The 27,649-nt window shown below is 42.5% G+C and overlaps 1 protein-coding gene across 1 annotated transcript; it reads left to right on the top strand.

Moving 5' to 3' along the window:
- The first annotated feature begins 217 nt into the window (after positions 1 to 217).
- nampt2 (nicotinamide phosphoribosyltransferase 2) lies at positions 218 to 23,589 on the top strand. Its single transcript, XM_029774993.1, has 11 exons — positions 218 to 472; positions 3,818 to 3,956; positions 6,264 to 6,367; positions 6,533 to 6,661; positions 12,882 to 13,040; positions 14,821 to 14,951; positions 15,163 to 15,388; positions 17,588 to 17,707; positions 17,804 to 17,944; positions 21,664 to 21,789; positions 21,953 to 23,589. The coding sequence occupies exons 1-11, from the start codon at positions 425 to 427 to the stop codon at positions 22,124 to 22,126; spliced, it is 1,497 nt and encodes a 498-aa protein (XP_029630853.1). The 5' UTR covers positions 218 to 424; the 3' UTR covers positions 22,127 to 23,589.
- Positions 23,590 to 27,649: the final 4,060 nt, after the last annotated feature.

Here is a 27,649-nt window from a genome sequence, read left to right as displayed (position 1 = left end):
ATATAGTCTCATGGGTCTTCTCATCTTCCCCCGGTTGGAAACCACTGCACTAGGCCTATAATCAGAAACTTAGCACCTTTCCCTTAAATTAATGCTTTCCGGGAAAGTGAAACTTTCAGACAATGATAACCAGCACAGTGCTGAAATGAAACTTGTAAAACAGAGTGACCACGCCTCTTCCGTGCGTGAGAATATCAGAGTGGGAGCATTGACTACGTGCTTTCAAATCCGTCCTCTCAACCCAACCCCAGAATTCTCCTTCTCTGGGCGGTCAGTTTCACTACTAGAAAGACGTAACACAGGAACAACAGAGGAATAACAAAGTACGGTTGTGTAGCTGCTATTTACGCCCTAGTCAGCTTTCGATTTTGATAAATAGCGACGAAATAGAGCACCGTCGCATTCATCTCGTTCAATCATAACCATGGCAGCCCAGGATTTTAATATTTTGCTGGCGACAGATTCATACAAGGTGAGTGTCATGATCGCCCCTAACTAGTAGTTACTTACTTTCAGCAGTAGTATTATCATGTTACCAATACGATACGTGTCGCAAGCTGAAGCTGGCAACATTTTAGCATTTGCATCAGTTATATTCTCCCTTCCCAGAAATGGTTGACGAAATGTTGTGGAAGTGCGCCTAGCTAAGCTTCTGACATTCACTCGAGGGGACCTTATTTCAAGAACTAGTATTAGGAAACTAACGTTACATTATATACAGAAAATGCCACGAACCTAGCTACATAAACAAAACCGAAATAATGCAAAGTAACTAGCAAAATTATTCAGACCATGGCTGGTGTGCCGCCCTCAATCGTTAGTTCTAATTTAAACAACTCTCATACTGAGTAGCCTAGCAATTTGACGCCTGACAAATACATTACCAATAGAGGTCAAAACGTAGCCTGGCTAGCTAGCTACCTATGTGGAATCAACAACAATAGCTGACAGCTAATGCTAAATAAAGGTTAAATGCTAACTAGGTTATATGGTGTTTTGCTAGCCCTAGCTTAATACTAGCCCCATTTGCTAAAAGCTAGTTTGGTACTAATTGTCTATAGATTTTGGGGTGGCAAACTTACATGTATACAACTTTTTCTCAAGCCCAGCTAGGTAACTACCTCTGAGCGCACACGGCCAAACTTTAGCGGAGGGCAATAGCCGGGTTCAATAAATGTCAAATGTCACTACCAAATGGCAAGGGTCTGCGGGATGACTTCAAGATTGGAGCGACCCCCCAACTAATCAGTCAGTAAAAGTGTCCGTCTTAATCCTTTAGACCAACGTTTCCCAAACGTGGTTCTAGTTTTTGCCTGAGCACTACACAGCTGATTCAAAGAATCAAAGCTTGATGATTAGTATCAGCTGAGTAGTGTTAGGGCAAAAACCAAAACGTGCACTCCTTGGGATACCGAGGACCGAGTTTGGGAGATGCTGTGTTTCCCTGTCCTCGAGTATCCCCAACAGTACATATTTTTGTTGTGGCACGTGACAAGAACACCAGATTATACTTGTCAACTCAAGCCATTGACCTGTTGTATTCTGCGGCATGTGACAAATAACATTTGATTAGAAGTTGAATCAGATGTTTCTGTCCAGGGCTACAACAAAAATGTGTGCTGTTGAGGGGGTACTTAAGGACTGGATTTGGGAAACACTACTATAGACCATTGATTTCAATCTCTAGCCTAAGGATCAGTCACAGTTTTGCCACTAGATAAGCCTATTATGTTATTGATTTGATACTGATCAGAACACAGTGTTGTAATTCCTACCAAATGTAGATATGTTGTCAAATGAATGAAGACAATTCAGAATCGGCAAGCATCACCCACTTCACTGTTGTTGGCAGTGTCATTGACAGAAATGCCTGTCTACAAGTTCCCTTGGTAGTGCCAAATGCCAACAGGCATAATAACTGTAGCACTGAATGAGCAGTGTTTGAACCTGAAGCAGGTTCCGGTACTGTATTATATTTAGGTGCAGGAGTTCCATAATACTTTGAGCTAATATTTAATAAAAGGAACAGCAGCTCAAACAGTTGAAAATTTGAGGTTCCGGTACTCTGCTACAAGTGAGCTCGTGCCAAAGTCAAGCACTGTGCATGTCACCCTTTTTTCTCCAGTTTACAACCCAGTTGTCTCAAGGGCCTGGTTTGCTTCGCACATTGCCTAGTCATGGCATGTATACCTACATTATGTAATTCGTAGGCTCATGATAGAAATTATCCCTCTTACATAAGTGGAGTTCCACAGTTGGGTGGATGGTGATGCCAGGCAGACAAAGTCACAAGGTATGCATATGAATGGTATGTGTTCCTCTGAAACCCTTATTAGTTGTGTTATGTATACCTATCTGGCATATTGCCGTGTTCCACCCTTCAGTACAGCACCTGGAAAGGTAGTCAGTAGTCACACATTTATATTTATTGATTAGATGTGGTCAAGGGGATGATCTTACTGTATGTAGGCATAGCCCTTGTATAATCCCTTCTGAGAATCCTGGATCTGTGCGTCATGAGACTGTCAAGGTGAATATGATACGCTAAATATCCTTTATGGATATCCCCCAAATCTGAACAATGGTTACAGATACAACAACTTTCCATAACAGCATGGCCATAAAATCCTGGTTAGCCATCCTCTTTCTGTCCTCTCCCATCAATAGCTCTCTCTGTTGTTGCATAATCATGTTTATGCTATGGCTTACTTTTGGTTGACTTTGTGGTCCTACTTTTGTGTGACAATTGAGGGCCCAGATTGACTTATGTTTTCACTGTGAAAACTAACATCACCTGTTAACCTTTCCAAAACACCATCTCACCCATTATGGGAAGATATGGGCATCTACATTTTTTTTCTCTATTTGTCCCTGGTTGCGATGACTCCCATTCCTCCAGACCTGACACTCCCAGAATTCCAGTCATGTGACACATAATAACGTCTGATGCACTGGCACTCACTACAACATCAGCCGGAATGTTTGCAAAACATCTGATTTGTTATTGCTGAGATCATGAGCCAAAACCTTATGACTTCAAGATCAGCATCAACGGGAAAGGAGATTCTGAGAGGTAGGGTGAGTGAGAAGTAGAGGGAGAGAAAGTGAGAAAGGGCAGCTTGGAAAAAGATGGCACTGATATTGCTCACCCCTGCCTGTTTGCGCAAATTGTACATTTCCAAGTGAAGGGTAGTTGCTCTCAATTATTGAATTTGTGACCCTGGGCTCACAAAGGCCGACCTGTGTTTTGAACTGGAATGAGGAGAGAACCCCCACCCACTGGAGCTCATGTTTGGCAGTGAGAGACGTGGTACTGTGCAAAGCATCACGTTGCACACTAAGCTCTTCACTTGGCCTAATTTAAGGGCTTTTTTTTGCATTCACTCCACTTTCCCTCTTGGCACATTCAGGGGCGAACCCTTTGAAAACTAAACTCAGAAATAATGCTGTTTTTATGTGCACTAATGAGCACTAATCAGTTGGAATGATGTATATGATATAAAACAGGTTGTTCTCTAAATGTATAAGAGAAGTGCTTAGAACATCTTCCAGTGTATTAAGGTTCATTCTTAAGCTCTGAAACAAACAGCTTTGACATTAGTCACTGTTTGTGATCTTATTTTGCAGGACTAAGCTCTCGTAGGAACATGAAATGTACCTTTCTCATCATGGGCCTACACCTCATCTCTTCACTGGCCTGGCTTATTATGTCATTAATAACATGACCTCTAGATTCCAGTTAGTTTGTCTTTTCCCTTGACTCCCTTATGTTTCCTTTGTTGTAGCCTATTTGAACTGAAATTCTCCTCTTCCACAGATCACACACTACAAGCAGTACCCTCCCAATGTCAACAAGGTCTACTCTTACTTTGAGTGCCGCCGCAAAAAGGGGGGCGCCCAGTTCAATGAGATTGTGTTTTTTGGCCTTCAGTACCTCCTGAAGAAGTATCTTTCAGGTATGTCCATTTTGCCTGTACTAGAGGTTGACCGATTATGGTTTTTCAACGCCGATACAGATTATTGGAAGACCAAAACAAATGTTTGTTTTTTTTGTACAATTTTGTGTGTGTGTGTGTATATATATATATATATTACAACAATACTGAATGAACAATTAACACTTTTATTTTAACTTAATAATACATCAATACATCAATAAAATCAATTTAGTCTCAAATAAATAATGAAACATGTTCAATTTGGTTTAAATAATGCAAAAACAAAGTGTTGGAAAAGAAAGTAAAAGTGCAATATGTCCCATGTAAAAAAAAATAGCTACCATTTAAGTTCCTTGCTCAGAACATGTGAAATCTGGTGGTTCCTTTTAACATGAGTCTTCAATATTCCCAGATAAGAAGTTTTAGGTTGTAGTTATTATAGGACTATTTCTCTCTATACCATTTGTATTTCATAAACCTTTGACTATTGGATGTTCTAATAGGTACTTTTAGTATTGCCAGCCTAATCTCGGGAGTTGATAGGCTTGAAGTCATAAACAGCGCAATGCTTGAAGCATTGCGAAGAGCTGCTGGCAAACGCACGGAAGTGCTGTTTGAATGAATGCTTACGAGCCTGCTGCTGCCTACCACCGCTCAGTCAGACTGCTCTATCAAATCATAGACTTAATTATAACATAATAACACACAGAAATACGAGCCTTAGGTCATTAATATGGTCAAATCCGGAAACTCATTTAGAAAACAAAACGTTTATTCTTTTAGTGAAATACGGAACCGTTCCGTATTTTATCGAATGAGTGGCATCCATAAGTCTAAATATTGCTGTTACATTGCACAACATTGCTGTTACATTGCAAATGCGCTTTTGTTAAATCATCCCCCGTTTGGCGAAGTTGGCCGTCTTTGTTAGGTAGAAATGGTCTTCACACAGTTTGCAACGAGCCAGGCGGCCCAAACTGCTGCATATACTCTGACTCTGTTGCACAGAACGCAAGAGAAGTGACACAATTTCCCTAGTTTAAAGAAATACATGTTAGCAGGCAATATTAACTAAATATGCAGGTTTAAAAATATATACTTGTGTATTGATTTTAAGAAAGGCGTTGATGTTTATGGTTAGGTACACTGGTGCAACGACAGTGCTTTTTTTTGCGAATGCGCTTGTTAAATCACCCGTTTGGCGAAGTAGGCTGTGATTCAATGATAAATTAACAGGCACCGCATCGATTATATGCAACGCAGGACAAGCTAGATAAACTAGTAATATAATCAACCATGTGTAGTTAACTAGTGATTATGTTAAGATTGTTTTTTATAAGATAGGTTTAATGCTAGCTAGCACCTTACCTTGGCTCTTTGCTGCACTCGCATAACAGGTAGTCAGCCTGCCACGCCTCATGGAGTGCAATGTAATCGGCCACAATCGGTGTCCAAAAATGCCGATTACCGGTTGTTATGAGAACTTGAAATTGGCCCTAATTAATCGGCCATTCCGATTTAATCGGTCGACCTCTAGTCTGTACTATAGCCTTGTAAGGAAATTCCACTTGCTTCTTTCATCTCCATTCTTTTAGAGTTCCATTCTTGAGTTTCTTCTTTCTCATTGTAGTCAGTGTTTAGAGGTCACCTCAGCCCACACTATGTTCTATTTACCACCAGTGTTGTCCTTTGTCACATGATGTGCATGTATGACCCACTAAGTCACTTGGTGAAGGTTATGGAAAAACTTCCAAAACAAACCACAGATTACAGAAGATTTCATGCACACAACCTCAATGGAACATTTGCAAATTCAATCAAATGGCCACATCCACGCAACTATGACAGCCTAGATAAAGTATGTTTAAAAATAAATAAAAAGGACCAACTTCAACTCATCTAATTTTAGGGTCTCCAGACATGGCAGTCAGCAGTGTTTGTATCTGGTCCCATATGCAGTCATGTGTGAACAGTGACCTGTCACCCTGAGAGGACCACTGAGGGTTTTGTTTCTGACTGCTGAGGTCCTCCTCCAGGCTAGGGTTTCACTCCTCTATCCAATCAGAGAGTCTCCTCCAGCCATACTAGTCAACCATGCTCCACCACTGACTGTGTCTCTCTGTGGCACTTGATCACCCACTGACACTCAATTTTGACTGAATGAAAGGGAATTGCAGTAAGTGGGGGTGGGACAGATCTATTTTTACACTGTTAGCTCAAATGTTGCTTGACAAAATGTGGGCTAGTGGGTTTTTGGTTTGTTTGTTTCTGTCTGTGTTCATTTAGATTCATTAATTACTTTTTCCCATTGTCTCCCCTAATCAGGACGAGTCATCACTGAGGAGAAGATTCAGGAAGCCAAAGTCTTTTATCAGATGCACTTTAGACAGACTGTGTTTGATGAGGAAGGCTGGAGGAAAGTGCTGGAGGTAGGTGGGATGTCTTAATCAGAGACTAGACACACTCTTATTTTAGCTTTTCAATGAAGACTATTTTACTGATGCAGTCTCAACTGTTAGGCTACTCGCTGTAAGATGTTCATGTGAACACACACACACCGAGGTTGATTATAGATTTTGATGCTGTTCCATCAGAAGTATGATGGCCGTCTCCCAATTCGAATCAAAGCGGTTCCTGAGGGGAAGATCATTCCCAGAGGGAACGTCCTCTTCACAGTGGAAAACACAGACCCAGATTTCTTCTGGCTCACCAACTATATTGAGGTAATTTTCTTAATTTCCCCCTTAGTATCCCTTTCGTTGTCATTTTGTTGTACTTCCTTTCTCTAATACAGCATATGTTTCTTAACCTGTTATGGCTTGAATCCCGTTAGCGGGATCGATATGACGACAGCCAGTGAAGCTGCATAATTCCACTTTGACATTATGGGGCATTTTGTGTAGGCTAGTGACCAAAAAAATCTACATTTAATCGATTTTAAATTCAATCTGTAACACAACCAAATTGTTAAAGTCAAGGGGTGTGAATACTTTCTGAAGGCACTGTACGTTACATTACATTACTGTAGCTTACATTTATCCCTACCTGTACAGTTCATTTGGAAAGTATTCAGACCCCTTCCCTTTTTTTAAAAATTTTGTTACATTACAACCTTATTCTAAAATGTATAAAATATTTTTTCCCCCCTCATCAATCTACACACAATACCCCATTATGACAAAGTGAAAACAGGTTTTTAGAAATGTTTGCAAATTTATTACAAATAAAAAACAGAAATACCTTATTTACGTAAGTGTTCCAACCCTTATCTATGAGTCTCGAAATTTAGCTCAGGTGCATCCTGTTTCCATTGATCATCCTTGATGTTTCTACAACTTTTATTGGAGTCCACCTGTGGTAAATTCAATTGATTGGACATGATTTGGAAAGGCACACACCTGTCTATATAAGGTCCCACAGTTGACAGTGCATGTCAGAGCAAAACCCAAGCCATCAAAGGAATTGTCCATAGAGCTCCGAGATAGGATTGTGTCGAGGCAAGGATCTGGGGAAAAGTTGAATGTCCACAAGAACACAGTGGCCTCCATCATTCTTACATTTACATTTAAGTCATTTAGCAGACGTTCTTATCCAGAGCGACTTACAAATTGGTGCATTCACCTTATGATATCCAGTGGAACAGCCACTTTACAATAGTGCATCTAAATCATTTAAGGGGGGGTTAGAAGGATTACTTTATCCTATCCTAGGTATTCCTTAAAGAGGTGGGGTTTCAGGTGTCTCCGGAAGGTGGTGATTGACTCCGCTGTCCTGGCGTCGTAAGGGAGCTTGTTCCACCATTGGGGTGCCAGAGCAGCAAACAGTTTTGACTGGGCTGAGCGGGAACTGTGCTTCCTCAGAGGTAGGGAGGCGAGCAGGCCAGAGGTGGATGAACGCAGTGCCCTTGTTTGGGTGTAGGGCCTGATCAGAGCCTGAAGGTACGGAGGTGCCGTTCCCCTCACAGCTCCGTAGGCAAGCACCATGGTCTAGTAGCGGATGCGAGCTTCAACTGGAAGCCAGTGGAGAGAGCGGAGGAGCGGGGTGACGTGAGAGAACTTGGGAAGGTTGAACACCAGACGGGCTGCGGCGTTCTGGATGAGTTGTAGGGGTTTAATGGCACAGGCAGGGAGCCCAGCCAACAGCGAGTTGCAGTAATCCAGACGGGAGATGACAAGTGCCTGGAGTAGGACCTGCACCGCTTCCTGTGTGAGGCAGGGTCGTACTCTGCAAATGTTGTAGAGCATGAACCTACAGGATCGGGTCATCGCCTTGATGTTAGTGGAGAATGACAGGGTGTTGTCCAGGGTCACGCCAAGGTTCTTAGCACTCTGGGGGGAGGACACAATGGAGTTGTCAACCGTGATGGCGAGATCATGGAACGGGCAGTCCTTCCCCGGGAGGAAGAGCAGCTCCGTCTTGCCGAGGTTCAGCTTGAGGTGGTGATCCGTCATCCACACTGATATGTCTGCCAGACATGCAGAGATGCGATTCGCCACCTGGTTATCAGAAGGGGGAAAGGAGAAGATGAATTGTGTGTCGTCTGCATAGCAATGATAGGAGAGACCATGTGAGGATATGACAGAGCCAAGTGACTTGGTGTATAGCGAGAATAGGAGAGGGCCTAGAACAGAGCCCTGGGGGACACCAGTGGTGAGAGCACGTGGTGCGGCGACAGATTCTCGCCACGCCACCTGGTAGGAGAGACCTGTCAGGTAGGACGCAATCCAAGCGTGGGCCGAGCCGGAGATGCCCAACTCGGAGAGGGTGGAGAGGAGGATCTGATGGTTCACAGTATCAAAGGCAGCAGATAGGTCTAGAAGGATGAGAGCAGAGGAGAGAGAGAGTTAGCTTTAGCAGTGCGGAGAGCCTCCGTGACACAGAGAAGAGCAGTCTCAGTTGAATGACCAGTCTTGAAACCTGACTGATTTGGATCAAGAAGGTCATTCTGAGAGAGATAGCAGGGGAGCTGGCCAAGGACGGCACGTTCAAGAATTTTGGAGAGAAAAGAAGGGATACTGGTCTGTAGTTGTTGACATCGGAGGGATCGAGTGTAGGTTTTTTCAGAAGGGGTGCAACTCTCGCTCTCTTGAAGACGGAAGGGACGTAGCCAGCGGTCAAGGATGAGTTGATGAGCGAGGTGAGGTAAGGGAGAAGGTCTCCGGAAATGGTCTGGAGAAGAGAGGAGGGGATAGGGTCAAGCGGGCAGGTTGTTGGGCGGCCGGCCGTCACAAGACGCGAGATTTCATCTGGAGAGAGAGGGGAGAAAGAGGTCAAAGCACAGGGTAAGGCAGTGTGAGCAGGACCAGCGGTGTCATTTGACTTAGCAAACGAGGATCGGATGTCGTCGACCTTCTTTTCAAAATGGTTGACGAAGTCATCCGCAGAGGGGGAGGGGGAGGAGGATTCAGAAGGGAGGAGAAGGTGGCAAAGAGCTTCCTAGGGTTAGAGGCAGATGCTTGGAATTTAGTGTGGTAGAAAGTGGCTTTAGCAGCAGAGACAGAAGAGGAAAATGTAGAGAGGAGGGAGTGAAAGGATGCCAGGTCCGCAGGGAGGCGAGTTTTCCTCCATTTCCGCTCGGCTGTCTGGAGCCCTGTTCTGTGAGCTCGCAATGAGTCGTCGAGCCACGGAGCAGGAGGAGAGGACCGAGCCGGCCTGGAGGATAGGGGACATAGAGAGTCAAAGGATGCAGAAAGGGAGGAGAGGAGGGTTGAGGAGGCAGAATCAGGAAATAGGTTGGAGAAGGTTTGAGCAGAGGGAAGAGATGATAGTATGGAAGAGGAGAGAGTAGCGGGAGAGAGAGAGCGAAGGTTGGGACGGCGCAATACCATCCGAGTAGGGGCAGAGTGAGAAGTGTTGGATGAGAGCGAGAGGGAAAAGGATACAAGGTAGTGGTCGGAGACTTGGAGGGGAGTTGCAATGAGATTAGTGGAAGAACAGCATCTAGTAAAGATGAGGTCAAGCGTATTGCCTGCCTTGTGAGTAGGGGGGAAGGTGAGAGGGTGAGGTCAAAAGAGGAGAGGAGTGGAAAGAAGGAGGCAGAGAGGAATGAGTCAAAGGTAGACGTGGGGAGGTTAAAGTCACCCAGAACTATGAGAGGTGAGCCATCCTCAGGAAAGGAACTTATCAAGGCGTCAAGCTCATTGATGAACTCTCCAAGGGAACCTGGAGGGCGATAAATGATAAGGATGTTAAGCTTGAAAGGGCTGGTAACTGTGACAGCATGGAATTCAAAGGAGGCGATAGACAGATGGGTCAGGGGAGAAAGAGAGAATGTCCACTTGGGAGAGATGAGGATTCCAGTGCCACCACCCCGCTGGCCAGATGCTCTTGGGGTATGCGAGAACACGTGGGCAGATGAGGAGAGAGCAGTAGGAGTAGCAGTGTTATCTGTGGTAATCCATGTTTCCGTCAGCGCCAAGAAGTCGAGGGACTGGAGGGTAGCATAGGCTGAGATGAACTCTGCCTTGTTGGCCGCAGACCGGCAGTTCCAGAGGCTGCCGGAGACCTGGAACTCCACGTGGGTCGTGCGCGCTGGGACCACCAGGTTAGAGTGGCAGCGACCACGCGGTGTGAAGTGTTTGTATGGCCTGTGCAGAGGGGAGAGAACAGGGATAGACAGACACAGTTGACAGGCTACAGAAGAGGCTACGCTAATGCAAAGGAGATTGGAATGACAAGTGGACTACACGTCTCGAATGTTCAGAAAGTTAAGCTTACGTTGCAAAACTCTTATTGACTAAAATGATTAAAATGATACATTACTGCTGGCTGGTGAAGTAGGCTAGCTAGCAGTGGCTGCGTTGTTGACTTTGTTTGAAAGTGTAGCTGGCTAGGTAACCTCGATAGTTTCAGTATTACACCTTATGATACAAAGGCAACTATGTAGCTAGCTAACATAACACTAATCAAGACGTTCCTTTGTAATGTATTTAGTTTCTACAATGCTGCTCGTCAGTTGTAGTTGGCTAACTTCTTCTTAAATGGAAGACGTTTGGAACCCCCAAGACTCTTCCTAGAGCTGGCCTCCCTGCCATACTGAGCAATCGGGAGAGAAGAGCCTTGGTCGGGGAGGTGACCAAGAACCCAATGGTCACTCTGACAGAGCTCCAGAGTTCCTCTGTGGAGATGGCTGTCCTTCTGGAAGGTTCTCCCATCTCTGCAGCACTCCACAAATCAGGCCTTTAAGGTAGAGTGGCCAGACATAAGCTTTTCCTCAGTAAAAGGCACATGACAGCCCACTTGGAGTTTTCCAAAAGGCACCTAAAGACTCTTAGACCTTGAGAAACAAGATTGTCTGTTCTGAGGAAACCAAGATTGAACTCTTTGGCCTAAATGCCAAACGTCACATCTGGAGGAACCTGGCACCATCTCTACGGTGGAGCATGGTGGTGGCAGCGGACAGTCTGAGCACTGATGGAGGGATTGTGCGTTCCTGTTGTAACTCGGACGGTTGTTGTTGCCATCCTGTCCCACAGATGTGATGTTCGGATGTACCGATCCTGTGCAGGTGTTGTTACACGTGGTCTGCCACTGCGAGGACGATCAGCTGTCCGTCCTGTTTCCCTGAAGCGCTGTCTTAGGCGTCTCACAGTACGGACATTGCAATTTATTGCCCTGGCCATATCTGCATGCCTCCTTGCAGCATGCCTAAGGCACGTTCACGCAGATGAGCAGGGACCCTGGGCATCTTTCTTTTGTTGTTTATCAGAGTCAGTAGAAAGGCCACTTTCGTGTCCTAAGTTTTCGTAACCATGACCTTAATTGCCTACCGTCTGTAAGCTGTTAGTGTCTTGACGACTGTTCCACAGGTGCATTTTCATTAATTGTTTATGGTTCATTGAACGAACAAGCATGGGAAACAGTGTTTAAACCCTTTACAATGAAGATCTGAAGTTTTTTGGATTTTTACGAATTATCTTTGAAAGACAGGGTGCTGAAAAAGGGACGTTTCTTTTTTTGCTGAGTTTATACATCAGGTGTGTGGTAGGAAGGCCTGGAAAATCGTTCATGACTCCAACCACCCAAGCCATAGACTATTCTCTCTGCTTCCGCACGACAAGCAGTACCGGTGCATCAAGTCTGGCACCAACTGGCTCTTGAACAGATTCTATCACCCAAGCAATATGACTGATGAAATAGCTACACGGACTATCTGAGTTAACCTTGTATCCTCATTGATTGTTTTGGTCTATTCACACTCATACGACCCTACACACATTCTCACTTCTTCATCTGATCACTCACACATACTGTAACATGCACATACATTTATACTGACTACACTCACTCACACACACCCACTCACATACAAGCTGCTGCTACACTATTTATCCTATATCTTGATGCCTAGTCACCTTACCCCTATACATTTCTACCTCCATCACACCAGTATCCCTGCATATATGGTATTGAAACTGCCCCTTTATATAGTATGCTTAATGTTATTTACTTTTTGTGTTCTTTATATTTCTTATTTCTCGTGTTTTTATTTTCTTCTAGTATTACATTGTCATTGCATTGTTGGGTTTTGAGTTTGCAAGAAAGGCATTCTACTGTACTTGTGCATTTTAACATTAAATCATAACTTTATTCCTTTTTATTTTTCTATTTCAATTTTTTTCTCTCTGTTTTGTTGGGGACACCGTCATGGAGTCAAAGAAACCATTTCAATTCCCCTAATCGGGTCAATGAGGATGATTCCACCCAGTCACTCTTGCCTTTTTTTTCTGTTCAGGAGATAGCTTAGCCTGCCGGCACTGAGCCCAACACCAGCCACAGCTTTTGCTATCCAGCCCCCACCCATTTCCACTTCCCTTCCAGCACCAATGGCACAGCCACGTCCCATTGTAAAGGTTTTAGAAGTCGTCTCTGAACAAAATCAACTTCTTCTCAAATCAAATGGTGTTTTAACGATCTCTGTCTGTTTCTCTTTTTCTCTCACAGACCATGCTGGTCCAGATGTGGTATCCCATCAGTGTGGCGACCATCTCCCGGGAGTTTAAGAAGATCCTGGCCAAGCACCTGAAGGCCACGTCAGGCAGTCTGGAGGGCCTAGACTTAAAACTGCATGACTTTGGCTACAGAGGGGTCTCCTCGCAGGAGGTAAGACCCACGGCAAGCCCAGCCAGAAGAGGACTGGTCACACCTCTGAGCCTGGTTTCTTTCTAGGTTCCTGCCTTCTTGGGAGTTTTGGGCTGGGTATCTGTAAAGCACTTTGTGACAATTTCTGATGTAAAACAAAAAAGGCTTTATAAAATAGATTTGATGAAGAGCAACAGTCTAGTATAAAATATGCATATACAATGAACAAAAATATAAATGCAACAATTTCAAAAATGTTACTGAGTTATGGTTCATATAAGGAAATCATAATCTATGGATTTCACATGACTGGGAATACAGATATGCATCTGTTGGTCACAGATGCCTTTAAAAAAAGGTAGGACTGTGGATCAGAAAATCAGTCAGTATCTGGGGTGACCACCATTTGCCTCATGCAGCGTGACACATCTCCTTTTCTTAGTTGATTGTGGCCTGTGGAATGTTGTACCACTCCTCTTCAATAGCTGTGCTAAGTTGTTGGATATTGGCGGGAACTGTAACACGCAGCTGTACACGTCGATCCAGAGCATCCCAAACATGCTCAATGGGTGACATGTCTGGTGAGTGGAAGAACTGGGACATTTTCAGCTTCCAGTAATTGTGTACCGATCCTTGCGACCATTATCATGCTGAAACATGAGGTGATGGCAGCGGATGATTCACATTACAATGGGCCTCAGGGTCTCGTCATGGTATCTCTGTGCATTCAAATTGCCATCCCTAAAACGCAATTGTGTTCGTTGTTTGTAGTTTATGCCTGCCCATACACGTGGTCTGCGGTTGGACATACTGCAAAATTCTCTAAAACGATGTTGGAGACGGCTTACGGTAGAGAAATTAACATTCTATTCTCTGGCACTGCAGTCAGCATGCCAATTGCATGCTCCCTCAACTTGAGACATTTGCGGCATTGTGTTGTGAGACAACTGTATATTTTAGTGGCCTTTTATTGTCCTCTGCACAAGGTGCACCTGTGTAATGATCATGCTGTTTAATCAGCTTCTTGATATGCCACATCTGTCAGGTGGATGGATTATATTGGCAAACGAGAAATGCATATGGGACATTTCTGGGATCTTTTTTTTTTTTCAGCTCATGAAACATGGGACCAACACTTTACATGTTGCGTTTATATTTTTGTTCAGTGTAGTTGTTACCATTTACAGCATTTTGACCAGTTTCTGTTCATTCTGGTTAAAGTCACAGTAATGCTCCAGTGAGACCTAAAGGCTCTGTCTCTCCTTTGAATACTAATGAACATAGTCAGCAATAATCTGCTACAAAAAATATCTTCATTGTGGGAGGGACATCTCAAACTATGCTGAACAAAAATATAATCACAATGCAACAATTTCAATGATTTTACTGAATTACAGTTCACATAAGGAAAATCAGTCAATGGAAATAAATGAATTAGGCCCTAATCGATGGATTTCACATGACTGGGCAGGGGCGCAGCCATGGGTGGGCATAGGTGTTTATATTTTGTTCAGTATAGTTTGAGATGTCCCTCCCACTATGAGGGTATTTCTTGTAGCAGATTATTGCTGACTATGTTCATTAGTATTCAAAGGAGAGACAGAGCCTTTAGGTCTCACTGGAGCATTACTGTGACTTTAACCAGAATGAACAGAAACTGGTCAAAATGCTCTTCTCAAGGATGATGCTTAGGTAACGGGAAAGGGCCTGGGATTTTAGAGCAGACTTTCTTTCAATTGCACACTTCTGTCTGTGTGACAATTTTTGAAACTGATGATTTTCCCTCCTTTCTCCCTCTCAGTCTGCGGCGTTAGGCGGGGCGGCCCACCTGGTGAATTTCTGCAGTACAGACACTGTAGCAGGGCTACTGATGGCCCAGCGATACTACGGCTGCCCCATGGCAGGCTTCTCTATGCCTGCAGCAGAGCATAGGTAAGACTCATGCTCACAAACACATACACACACACACACACTCACGCTTTAACACACTCACTCACATATTCCCTTTCACATGTAGCATCACACATTTTGCTTTGTGGTTTTTGACTTGTACAGCAAACATGCAGCCCTAGGTGTAGGGATAAGAGGTCCAGCAAGTCTACTGAAAATCTTTCTTAAAACCAATTACATCTTCTCCCTGTAGTACAATCATCTCGTGGGGGCGGAGCAGGGAGAAGGAGGCCTTCGAGAGCATGCTGGACCAGTTCCCGACAGGGCCGGTATCAGTGGTCAGTGACAGCTACGACATCTTCAAGGCTTGTAGACACATCTGGGGGGACAAGCTGAAGGAGCGCGTGATAGAGCGGAGCGAAGACTCCTGCTTGATCATCCGGCCTGACTCAGGAGACCCTGCAGAGACCCTCATCGAGGTGGGAGAACACACACCTACCTTCTTTTTGGGATCCCTCATAGTCAAGTATGATCTTGCTTCAAGTGTCACAGGTCTGGGTTGTGGTGTGGGTCTGGCTGGCTGGCCATACACACACACACACACACACACACACACACGGTACATACAGTTGAAGTCGGAAGTTTACGTACACCTTAGCCAAATACATTTCAACTCAGTTTTTCACAATTCCTGACATTTCATTCTAGTAAAAATTCCCTGCCTTAGGTCAGTTAGGATCACCACTTTATTTTAAGAATGTGAAATGTCAAAATAATAGAAGAAAGAATGATTTATTTCTGCTTTTATTTCTTTCATCACATTCCCACTGGGTCAGAAGTTTACCTACACTCAATTAGTATTTGGTAGCATTGCCTTTAAATTGTTTAACTTCGGTCAAACGTTTTGGGTAGCCTTCCACACGCTTCCCACAATAAGTTGGGTGAATTTTGGCCCATTCCTCCTGACAGAGCTGGTGTAAATGAGGCCTTGCTCGCACACGCTTTTTCAGTTCTGCCAACAAATCTTCTATGGGATTCAGGTCAGGGCTTTGTGATGGCTACTCCAATACCTTGACTTTGTTGTCCTTAAACCATTTTGCCACAACTTTGGAAGTATGCTTGGGGTCATTGTCCATTTCGAAGACCCATCTACTAGGATTCATCTTTTGCATTGTTCAACAAATGCCTGAAAGAAATCATGTGACGTTTGTTCACTTGAAGTGATTTACCTGAGAAAGTGGAACATGGGTTCCAAGCTTTAACTTCCTGACTGATGTCTTGATGTTGCTTCAATATATCCCCATAATGTTCCTTCCTCATGAGGCCATCTATTTTGTGAAGTGCACCAGTCCCTCCTGCAGCAAAGCACCCCCACAACATGATGCTGCCACCCCCGTGCTTCACGTTTGGGATGGTGTTCTTCGGCTTGCAAGCCTCTCCCTTTTTCCTCCAAACATAACGATGGTCGTTATGGCCAAACAGTTCTATTTTTGTTTCATCAGACCAAAGTACATTTCTCCAAAAAGTACAATCTTTGTCCCCATGTGGAGTTGCAAACTGTAGTCGGGCTTTTTTATGGCGGTTTTGGAGTAGTGGCTTCCTTGCTGAGCTGCCTTTCAGGTTATGTCGATATAGGACTCGTTTTACTGTGGATATAGATACTTTTGTACCCGTATCCTCCAGCATCTTCACAAGGTCCTTTGCTGTTGTTCTGGGATTGATTTACACTTTTCGCACCAAAGTACGTTCATCTCTAGGAGACAGAACGCGTCTCCTTCCTCAGCGGCATGATGGCTGCGTGTCCCATGGTGTTTATACTTGCGTACTATTGTTTGTACAGATGAACGTGGTACCTTCAGGCATTCGGAAATTGCGCCCAAGGATGAACCAGACTTGTGGAGGTCTACAATTGTTTTCTGAGGTCTTGGCTGATTTTCTTTTGATTTTCCCATGATGTCAAGCAAAGAGGCACTGAGTTTGAAGGTAGGCTTTGAAATACATCCACAGGTAGACCTCCAATTGACTCAAATTATGTCAATTAGCCTATCAGAAGTTTCTAAAGCCATGACATAATTTTCTGGAATTTTCCAAGCTGTTTAAAGGCACAGTCAACCTAATGTATGTAAACTTCTGACCCACTAGAATTGTGATACAGTGAAATAATCTGTCTGTAAACAATTGTTTGAAAAATGACGTGTCATGCACAAAGTAGATGTCCTGACCGACTTGCCAAAACTATAGTTTTTTAACAAGAAATTTGTGAAATGGTTGAAACACTTAGGTTGGAGTCATTAAAACTAGTTTATGTAAACTTCTGACTTCAACTGTAGTTAATTTCCATTTTCCATCCAAGTACATCCAAGGTCTACTTCTCTTGACAATGGGTCTACTGCAAGGGATGTTTTTTGAAAAGAGCAGTTCGTTTTAAGTTGCTGTTGGCTGTTCTTTTATGTTTTATTGTTTCTAAGACAAACCTGCATTCTTGTTCAGATTGGATTTCAGGTTCCATAGTGTCACCCTTGGGACCTACATGCTTGGTGTGCTCTATACACTTAGCTCTTATTGATTCCCTTCGAAATGTCACTCGTCTGTGTGGGGGTTTCAGTTGCCTATTATTGTCTCTTTGATTCAAGTTTCCAAGTTTGGATGCAGTACTTGACTACCTATTCCCTCCCCAGGTGATAAAGATTTTGGAGGAGTGCTTCGGTTGCTCTCTAAACTCTCAAGGCTTCAAGGTGCTGCCATCTTACCTGCGTATCATCCAGGGCGACGGCATTGATCTCAACTCAGTGGATGAGGTAAGAAAATTATTTACACACACCACCCACGAACACCCCTCTGGATATACCCTTATTGCATGTACCACATTGTTTAACTGCTATCTCTCCCTGTAGATCCTGGAGAAGTTGAGTGACGAAGGCTGGAGTGCTGAGAATGTGTTCTTTGGCTGTGGGAGCGCCCTCCTTCAGAAGCTCAACAGAGACACACTCAACTGTGCCTTCAAATGCAGCTATGTGGAGACCAATGGGAAGGGGGTACGTTACTCACTTATTTACTTTCATATAGTGCCTTCAGAAAGTATTCATACCCCTTGACTTATTCTACATTTTGTTGTTACAGCCTGAATTTGCACATTATTCTTTAAAAAAATCTTCAAGCTGTCAAGTTTGTTGTTGATCATTGCGAGACAGCCATTTTCAAGTCTTGCCATAGTTTAAAGCCAATTTAAGTCAAAACTGTAACTAGGCCACTCAGGAATGTCATCTTGGTAAGCAACTCTAGTGTATATTTGGCCTTGTGTTTTAGGTTATTGTCCTGCTGAAAGGTGGATTTGTCTCCCAGTGTCTATTGGAAAGCAGACTAAACCAGGTTTTCCTCTAGGATTTTGCCTGTGTTTAGCTCTATTTTATTTTTATCCTAAAAAATTCCTTAGTCTTTGCCGATGACAAGCTTGCCCTTAACATGATGCAGCCACCATACTTGAAAATATGAAGAGTGATACTCAGTGATGTTGTTGGATTTGCTTTGTATTCAGGACAAAGCTCATTTATTTAGTGTAGTTTTACTTTTGTGCCTTATTGCATGTTTTGAAATATTTTTAATCTCTGCAGGCTTCCTCCTTTTCATTCTGTCAATTAGGTTAGTATTGTGGAGTAACTATGTTGTTCATCCATCCTCAGTTTTCTCCTATCACAGCCATTAAACGCTGTAACTGTTTTAAAGCCACCATTGGCCTCAATGTTAAATCCATGAGCGGTTTCCTTCCTCTCCAACAACTGAGTTAAGAAGGATGTCTTTATCTGTGTAGTGACTGGGTGTATAGATCAAATCAAACTTTATTTGTCACATGTGCCGAATACAACAAGTGTAGAGTACCGTGAAATGCTTACTTACAAGCCCTTAACCAACGGTGCAGTTCAAGAAGAGTTAAGAAAATATTTACCAAGTAGACTAAAATAAAAAGTAACACAATAACGAGGTTATATACAGGGGCACCGGTACAGAGTCAGTGTGCGGGGGAACAGGTTAGTTGAGGTAATTTGTACATGTAGGTAGGGGGTGAAGTGACTATGCATAGATAATAAACAGTGAGTAGTTGCAGCAGTGTACAAAAGGCGGGGGGTCTATGTAAATTAACCAGTGGCGATTTTATGAATTGTTCAGCAGTCTTATGGCTTGGGGGTAGAAGCTGTTGAGGAGCCTTTTGGTCCTAGACTTGGCTGGGTTGGAGACACGGGCAAAACGGACAGGGTTGGCTTAGATTGTTGACGTGGAAGCTATATTTCATCTCCAATGTTTATTTAAAAACATAAATATAATTGCACAATGAGTACTTGTCTCTCAAATACAGCATTACAGTTGTTGGTTAGCTAGCTAGCAATGTTTTTGCCATATTAGCACTGGCATGAAATCAGTCAAAACACCTCAAAACAAGAGATGGTATCAAGAACAAGGTGAAACGAGCTGAAACAAGCCACTTATGATTCCCCACATGGCGGTTTCTTGTCATTCTTGCTAGCAATCTGGCCATCCAGAATCACAACACGCTGACTTCTGCCCCATGGAAGGGTGCACATCGTTTTAGTGACATTGTCAGCTAACCCATCTATTAGATACACCATCCAAAGTGTAATTAATAACTTCACCATGCTCAAAGGGATATTCAAGGTCTGCGTTTTTTATTTTTACTCATCTACCAATAAGTAGCCTGCTTTGGAAAACCTCCCCAGTAGCAGTGAGTGGGTAAAATCAATGCGCAAGTGAAGCCAGTAAAACATCCATATTACAACCTATGTTGTGAAAATTGCATTGTTTGCTCTATAAACCTATTTGTTCATATTCCACTGTGATATACAATAAGGCTGTGACAACAAAAAGACAAGTCAAACAGTGGCAAAATAAATTAAACTATACACACGTGTTTTAATCACAAAACCAGAGAGCAATATCTGTCCACAAAGCAAATATTGCATGTAACCAATATGACCTGCAACATGGTCAAGCAAGTTAATGTTTTCCACAGTTTACTAAACAACTACTGATTTTTAGAACCACGGTGTTACCTCAGGTCAGCACAAAGACCACAGGAGCACTGCCTCCTCTATTTTGGCACCATTCCAACTTAAACATTTAAAAATTAACAAGGCTATATATGCTTACCGTAAATTCCGGACTATAAGCCGCAACTTTTTTCCCAGGCTTTGAACCTCGCGGCTTAAACAATGACGCGGCTTATATATGGATTTTTCCCGCTTTCAATTATTTTTTTTCTCCAAAAAAACACATTCTGTGACGTGCTCAGTTTTTTGGCGGCATGAAGTTTTCATTAGACCAATGAAATTGCCGAACGGGTTACGGTCAAACAACTTTTTTGTTTACTGTTTAGATTAAATCTAGTGCTCTCAAACTTCCCATCATTCTGATTACGGTAGTCATTTTGTCACCCTCATCATGGCAAAGACACGGAGAAATGCATATGATGCAGCTTTCAAGTTGAAGGCGATTGATCTGGCTGTTGGAAAAGGAAATAGAGCTGCTGCACGGGAGCTTGGTCTTAATGAGTCGATGATAAGACGTTGGAAACAGCAGCGTGAGGAATTGACTCAGTGCAAAAAGACAACTAAAGCTTACTGCTAATTTTTTATTTTTTGTTACAAGCCGTGTTTCGTTAAAGCCTGTGTAAAGTTAATTTGTTTCAATGTACCGGTAGGCACCTGCGGCTTATTGACATGTGCGGCTTATTTATGTTCAAAATAATACTTTTTTTAAAATTCAGTGGGCTTATATTCAGGTGCGCTTAATAGTCCGGAAATTACGGTAGTTTAATACACTGAAAACTAACTTCAAGATAGCAAAAACAATTTAGTCCAAACAATGTTGCTAAATATCGTGTGTGTGTGGGCGCGAAACATATATTTCTTTACTCATGCTACTTGTAGACTAGTTGAATGCTGCACCAGGTCAACCCACAGTTCAGCTCAATGCTAATTGGCTAATTGTTTTATCAAGGGAGGTCAAAGGCTTGTTGGCATCAATCAATCAAATGCTACGGCCACAACATGTCATACTCTTTTGGTCCAGACCGCATAAGATACATGGGCTACACATACTGAGACAGAGGGGCGCTGTTTCCCTCGCTCTGAATTTCTCCAGTGAGATTCAGCTACTTCCGAATTGACTGAAAATTATGAGAGAGAAAAAAAAGTCAGTCAAATAAGCCTGGCTTCCCTTGGCATCCATGAATACACGCCACTGAACCTTTGCGGTTGAATCTGTGTTTAAAATTCACTGGTCTACTGAGAAACCTTACAGATAATTGTATGTGTGGGGTACAGAGATGAAGTAGTCATTTTGAAAAATCATGTTCAACACTTATTGCACAACAGGGTTGAACTATTTATTGACTCAAGACATTTCAGGATTTTATTAATTTGTAAACATTTCTAAAATCATATTTCTACTTTGACATTATGGGGTATTGTGTGTGTGTGTGTGTGTGTAGGTCAGTGATGCAAAATCTCAGTTTAATCCATTTTAATTTTGGGCTGTAACACAACAAAATGTGGAAAAGGTCAAGGGGTGTGAATACTGAAGTCACTAAGTGCTTGAATGAAGATGAAAAGCAGCAATTTTTACCCACTAAGCCTTTCATTTGATCTAATAACGAGGGCATTGAGACATCTTTTGGGAATCTAAAATGGCAAAATATTTAATGGGTTAACATGTTTCCGTCTGGTGTGTTTGTTTTGTCTAGATGGATGTGTACAAGCAGCCTGTGACCGACCCGTCCAAGGGGTCAAAGAGAGGTCTTCTGTCGCTTAGGAGAAACTCTGATGGCTTCATTGAGACTGTCGAGCGAGGGGTGGGCAAGCCAGAGGAGGTGAGGCCTTAAATAGGGGAAGATGTTTCACCTGGGAGGAATAGAGCACACATGCTCACCTCTGTGTGATAAGTGTGTCAACAGTTGTTTAAGTCTACATTTTCTAACACACTTGTCTCTTTCGTAGTCTCATGTTTCACTGACTCTCTGGTGTCTTTCTCAGGACATGCTGGTGATTGTGTTTGAGAATGGCTCCATCGTGCAGGAGTACACTCTGGAGGAGATCCGGAAGAATGCTCGGCTCCAGGAAGACGATATCGCCCCTTCCCAACACAACCAGGACGAGCCCAAGAGCCTGGAGCTGCACCAGAAACACATCATGAACGGGGTGCATTAAGCAACCAACACACCCACCTGTAAAGCAATGCACTGACTGTCCGTAAACTGGAGGCATAACGTATAATTAACTGGGTTTACTCATTGCCAGAAGGCCTACTACAGTTCACCATTAGAGGAGTGCTCTGATTGTCAGGGAACATAAGAATGGTGTTATTGGAGCTGCACCATAAGCAAACTTTATTTTAAAATTTGGGATGCAGTAATCTTCAGCACACTAGAGTCACATAATGGACTACTGATCATCAACCTAAATGTAATTCCTTGTTCAACACATCAGCCCATTGGACCAATGACTGACCTGCTGTCTCATGGTTTAGACCATGAGTCTTTTTGTTGTACTTCTATGTTTGTCTGAAGAGCACATAATATGCATCACTATTTGTGTTATCGGGCAACATATGATATCGGGTATTTCATGGCAACATCTGTAGAGTGGAAGGATTCATCTGATTAAGCTCTTTAACAGGCTATGAAGAGCTGATATTACTGTTCTATTTCACTAGAGTTAGAGTTGGTTTTAGAATTGACTCATCCTTGTTTTTAGTCTTCCATGTTAAGCAGAATTTTTGTAGTACATTAACTGATTCTGTTTGACATTTTTTTTAGCCATGATAGCAATGCTGCACTTTGCAGAATCCTAACTTGACATCTTAATTTTTAACTTTGACTTTTGTGTGTTGATGTCACTAGGACTGGTGTGCATGTGTTGTATACATGCAAATGTAGTTATGCACGTGGGTCTCAAATTGGGATTCTGTAAGAGAAACGTGATGGGGGTTTTTGTTCTAATTGATTGATATAACTGTGTGCTATTTATGTTGACCATAAGCTTCCTAAGACTACATCAAAGACTATTGAAATGTATGGGCTCCGGACTTGTCTGACCTCATACTTTTGTTCTCCTGCCTTAGGAACCATTTCCATTCGAATCAGTCATTTGGGTTTTTATTTTCCTTTCCATTTGAATCCCCATTCTCTGTACAAATTCAGGGTGAAATTAAGTACTTTCTTTTGTGAATCGATTTGCTTCGGATGCCTTTAATTGTCTGTGATGTACATTAAATGCTGGTCTGCGTGACTGGTGCTGTCCCAGACTGCTCTTCTGTCTGGTGGAGACCCAGGTTAATTAAGACCCAGGTTAATTAAGACCATGCTGTGGTTTTGATCTTTTAGCCCTTTTGAGCCCCATATTATTTGAAGCAAAAATAATTTTAGTGTTCTGATTTAATTGGGCAAGAAGCAGTTGACCCTACCTCTTTTTCTATATAAATTATATTGTTACTGTACATGAAGATTGATACTAATGGTATACTATTATTATTATTATTATTATTATTGTGTAAATACCTTCAGAAAAGTGTGGTCTGCTTTTAGTTAATTAAATGTGACAGCATTCGTTTGTTTTTGAGTTTTACAAAATGTATATTGTATGACAAAAAATAAATATGCTCTTGACTAAAATGTTCTTGACTGAAAATGATTTAGTATTTTCTTCTGCCCAATGATATTGATCTTAAATAACACCAACCAAATATTTCACCAGTTTACTGATGTTTGTTCCTTAAGATTTCCAAGATGTGAATAGTGGTAAATCATGTACACTAATTACCTAGCTGTAGGTATTTATTATTAGGAATGGTGCAGTAGTGGACTGGATTCAAACCTACGCCAACACACAGTGTAATGCCTCATGTCCACCAGATGCATTAAACTGTTTGCATTCCAGCGGAAGTCATTCAATTACAGTGGCGAAGCCCGTAACGCCTTGTTGGGGGGGCTGCACTAGGCTGCTGTGCATTCTGTGTACGGCATGCGTTCAATATTTTGAACTCATGCGTTGCTTTACTGTGCAGTGGTACAAACGGATGTACACACAGACTTCAACTAGGTAGCTTTTAAAAGTTGAAAGCGAAGCACTTGGGTCAAGTATGGAAAACGTGGGCTAGACATCTGGCAAAATAAATACGCATAAGCATCTGATGGACATTGGGCATGACTGTACAGTGAAGGCTGCAGCCCTAACCACTAGATAATCCCAGCCCACAATATATGATCATTTCAACAAGAGTTAAGGTCCATAACTGTAAGTGGTCTTTATTTAACACACGTGAACAAATCTGGTATTAGATGGTAAGTGGTCCAAAGTTTAACATGGTAGCTAAGCAAGTAACACTCAACTCTTGATTGGATATAAATAGAGGGGTGCCCTTTTGGTTAGCCCTATGACACTGCACAGCTGTCATAACGGGTCTAGAGAACTGGAGCCTAAAAAAATCCTCTTCAGGAAAGGAGTGTGCAGGCTCACCAGGGAGCATTTTTCACCCCATTTCACCCCAAATTATGAAGCTATTTCTGTTACATGAACTCCTTTTTAAAAGGGCTTTTTAAAGGGCATACAAGCTGTAATATTAACCAACCAATCATGATTATATAATTTGACTGTTGATCAAAGTAAATTGGTTTAATATGTTGATGCATGTGATGTGATGGTTAGGGAAAATGCCTCTGGTTTCCCAGCATTCAATGCATTGTAACATCAATCGTTAGAGAGTAGCTCTGGGAGTACCAGCATGTCTCCAATTTCAGCCAAAGGTCTTTTAAGGAGTGTTTGTCATGCTTATGCCAGATTACTAAAGGTTGAACTGAAATAGAACATGACTGTGTGTTCAAAAGAGAGCCACTTGACTTGAATATGTATTAGGACAACTGGTGCCAACTTAAATTTTGCCCTTGCTAGACTTGTAGTTTCGTTTACTGCTTTCTCTCACAGTGATCAGGGGATAGGGAACACACCGGATGTGGCCAAAGCCAACTTGACCTCAGTCCAGAAAAGTCCTACTTTTTATATTTGAGCTGACAACAGCCGTGTTTACTGAGTGTGAGACCAAGCTTTCTTAAACCCACAGAACAAACTGTACCACCTGCAGAGATCAATCCATTTCTAGACATGATTTGATGACAATGTAATGATATGAACCCTGTCAGTCATTCTATTTGGACATACCAAGCATTCATCATACTTGCTTATGATTGATGCACTTTCATGCATTGGTTTTCCCATTAAAACACATTTGTAGAGTGATAGATCAAAATGTGAATGCATAAACAAATTGTACTGTGAAACAAATTCCCACACAACAGCCTTTGCTTTAAGGGAATGGTTGAGGTAATAACTGTGTGTGTGTGTGTGTGTGTGTGTGTGTGTGTGTGTGTGTGTGTGTGTGTGTGTGTGTGTGTGTGTGTGTGTGTGTGTGTGTGTGTGTGTGTGTGTGTGTGTGTGTGTGTGTGTGTGTGTGTGTGTGTGTGTGTGTGTGTGTGTGTGTATTTACGTTGTGTGAATGAGCTCGCTGGAGAAGAACAGGTCAGGAGGAGGTCCATTGGTAGTTTTGTACAGATCCTTTTAGAGAGAGAATCCCAGAGCCTGTATTCAGCACACTGTCATTACAGTAAATATGAGTTACATCATATCCACAGGGAGATACTCATAGCGCTGGACTTGTGTGCTCTGTAGAGGCGAGAGAACCGCATCAAACCCATCCCCTGGTTTGTTCCACCAGCACAGACCGACCCTAAAGAATAATAATTTCCCATTTATTAAAACCATGTAGGCCTGTGTGTTTCAAGACTCCTCTCTCAGAAGTGTTGGTTCCCAGGATAGATTACCTTTTTTTCACACAAAATTGTCCCATCTTAGCAATTGTTGCCAATGATAGACTTCAATCAGCTTGCTCAATTCAGGTTACAGTAAGATTCCAGCTCAGCACGGTGAAACACTGTCTCTGCAGAATGGTGTGCAATACTATGACTAAGCCTATCTATGGGGGTAGGACAGGCACATATTTCAGTTGGCTTAAGAGGGACTTTAAGGAAAAAGACATTATTGTCATGGAATCCTTTTCTACTGTTGGATAGTAGCTACTACACAACTTCTATGGTAGGTGATGAGAGGGAGCCCCTACTGGTCTGTTATTTCCAAGTAAAAATCACACTCCCTATTCCTTATCCTTCTATTCTGTCAGAAATGTACATACCCATTTAATTATTCAATATTTGCCATATTTATAAGCACATTTTTGTCATTAAATAATTCATATTAAATGTACTCAAGTAAACCTATCCACCGTTGTGAAATGAAATGTACAGTAAGTGAGTGAGTGACATTGGACTACTTCTCTAGCTACCATCTTTATGTTTGAGGGATGAATTGAATTGATGATACCATAGCTCGCAATACCACCCAAATCTCCCTCTGTGAACAGTGGTGGTTCTAGACCATTTCAACTGGGGGGGCCAAGCTGGGGCCAGTTGTACTGTTAGAGGGGCCAGTTATATTAGACGTTATTGTTGTCATATCGTTTTCTTCACTGCATTGCAGGCAAAATACCATGTTCCGCGTTGCCACTGTCTAATAACGGATGTAAAAAAAAAGATAGCAAAAATGTGTTATGTAAAAGTTATTTCATACTCCACATTTAGGGGGGCCACAAGGGGTCCAAAATTGTTGTCACAGGGGCACTGGCCCCCCATGACCCCCACCCAGAACCGCTAGTGTCTGTGATTCTCCTCAGTCAGTTAATTAACAGTCTCTGTTCCCAGACTGAATAAGCAGTGTGTTGATGTGCAGCCAGCTAACAGAACTGGCTATGTGAGGAGAAGATGATGAGAAAAATCACCCTTTATTTGACTGGATGTGTTTGGCAGCCTGTCTCCAGGTTATCAGTGCTCTGGAGTCACAGGGTAGCCTCTATCTGGCCTCCCATCTCCTGATACCTGCAGAGTAGATAGAGGCTCTGGTCGTTGTATGTTTCCCAGCGCTAATTTCCGATGGAGATTGACAGCAGCAGATAACCACATAAAAAAATATATAATAAAAATCATTGGAGTTAGGAAGGACGAGCCTCTCTGGCATCTGCAGTTGATCACTGGAAAACATCTAGTTGATTTATTTCTGAATATTTAGTGATGTTTTTTAACCAATGATGTGGTTGAACAATGCATTAAGGGATACATAAAACGATGTGATAGTTGACATGCAGTAGGCGGTAGGGTTCACCCAGGTGGCTTCATACCCCATTTGGCATTGAGCCTACAAATGCATCTTGTCATGTGCAAAGCCATTTCCACATCATGGGTCCTTCAGGGTGCAGACCAGTGGTGGAAAAAGTACTCAACTGTCATACTTCAGTAAAAGTAAAGATACCTTAAGAGAAAATGACGCAAGTAAAATTGAAAGTTACCCTTAAAATACTCCACGATTGAATAAAAAAATGTGCGGACAGACAGAGGCACACTCCCACACTCAGAAATAATTTACAAATGCTGTATTTATGTTTAGTGATTCTGCCAGATCAGAGGATGACAATGTGTTATATTGATAGGTCTGTGAATTGGACCATATTGCTGTCCTGCCCAAGCATTCGAAATGTAACGGGTACTTTTTGGGTGTTATGGAAAATGTATGGGAGTAAAATGTACATAAGGAATGTAGTGGAGTAAAAGTTGTGAAAATCTAAATATTAAA

This window comes from Salmo trutta, chromosome 14, assembly GCF_901001165.1.
Source record: "Salmo trutta chromosome 14, fSalTru1.1, whole genome shotgun sequence".
In the NCBI taxonomy this organism is placed as follows: domain Eukaryota; kingdom Metazoa; phylum Chordata; class Actinopteri; order Salmoniformes; family Salmonidae; genus Salmo; species Salmo trutta.
The sequence above is the reverse complement of the archived record's forward strand: the minus strand, read 5'-3'. Positions and strand labels throughout refer to the sequence as shown.

Coding starts and splice junctions, on each gene's coding strand:
- nampt2 (XM_029774993.1), top strand. CDS start 425: ATGGCAGCCCAGGATTTTAATATTTTGCTGGCGACAGATTCATACAAG. Junction 3,957..6,263: donor CCTGAAGAAGTATCTTTCAG/GTATGTCCATTT, acceptor TCCCCTAATCAG/GACGAGTCATCACTGAGGAG. Junction 21,790..21,952: donor GGGTGGGCAAGCCAGAGGAG/GTGAGGCCTTAA, acceptor TGTCTTTCTCAG/GACATGCTGGTGATTGTGTT.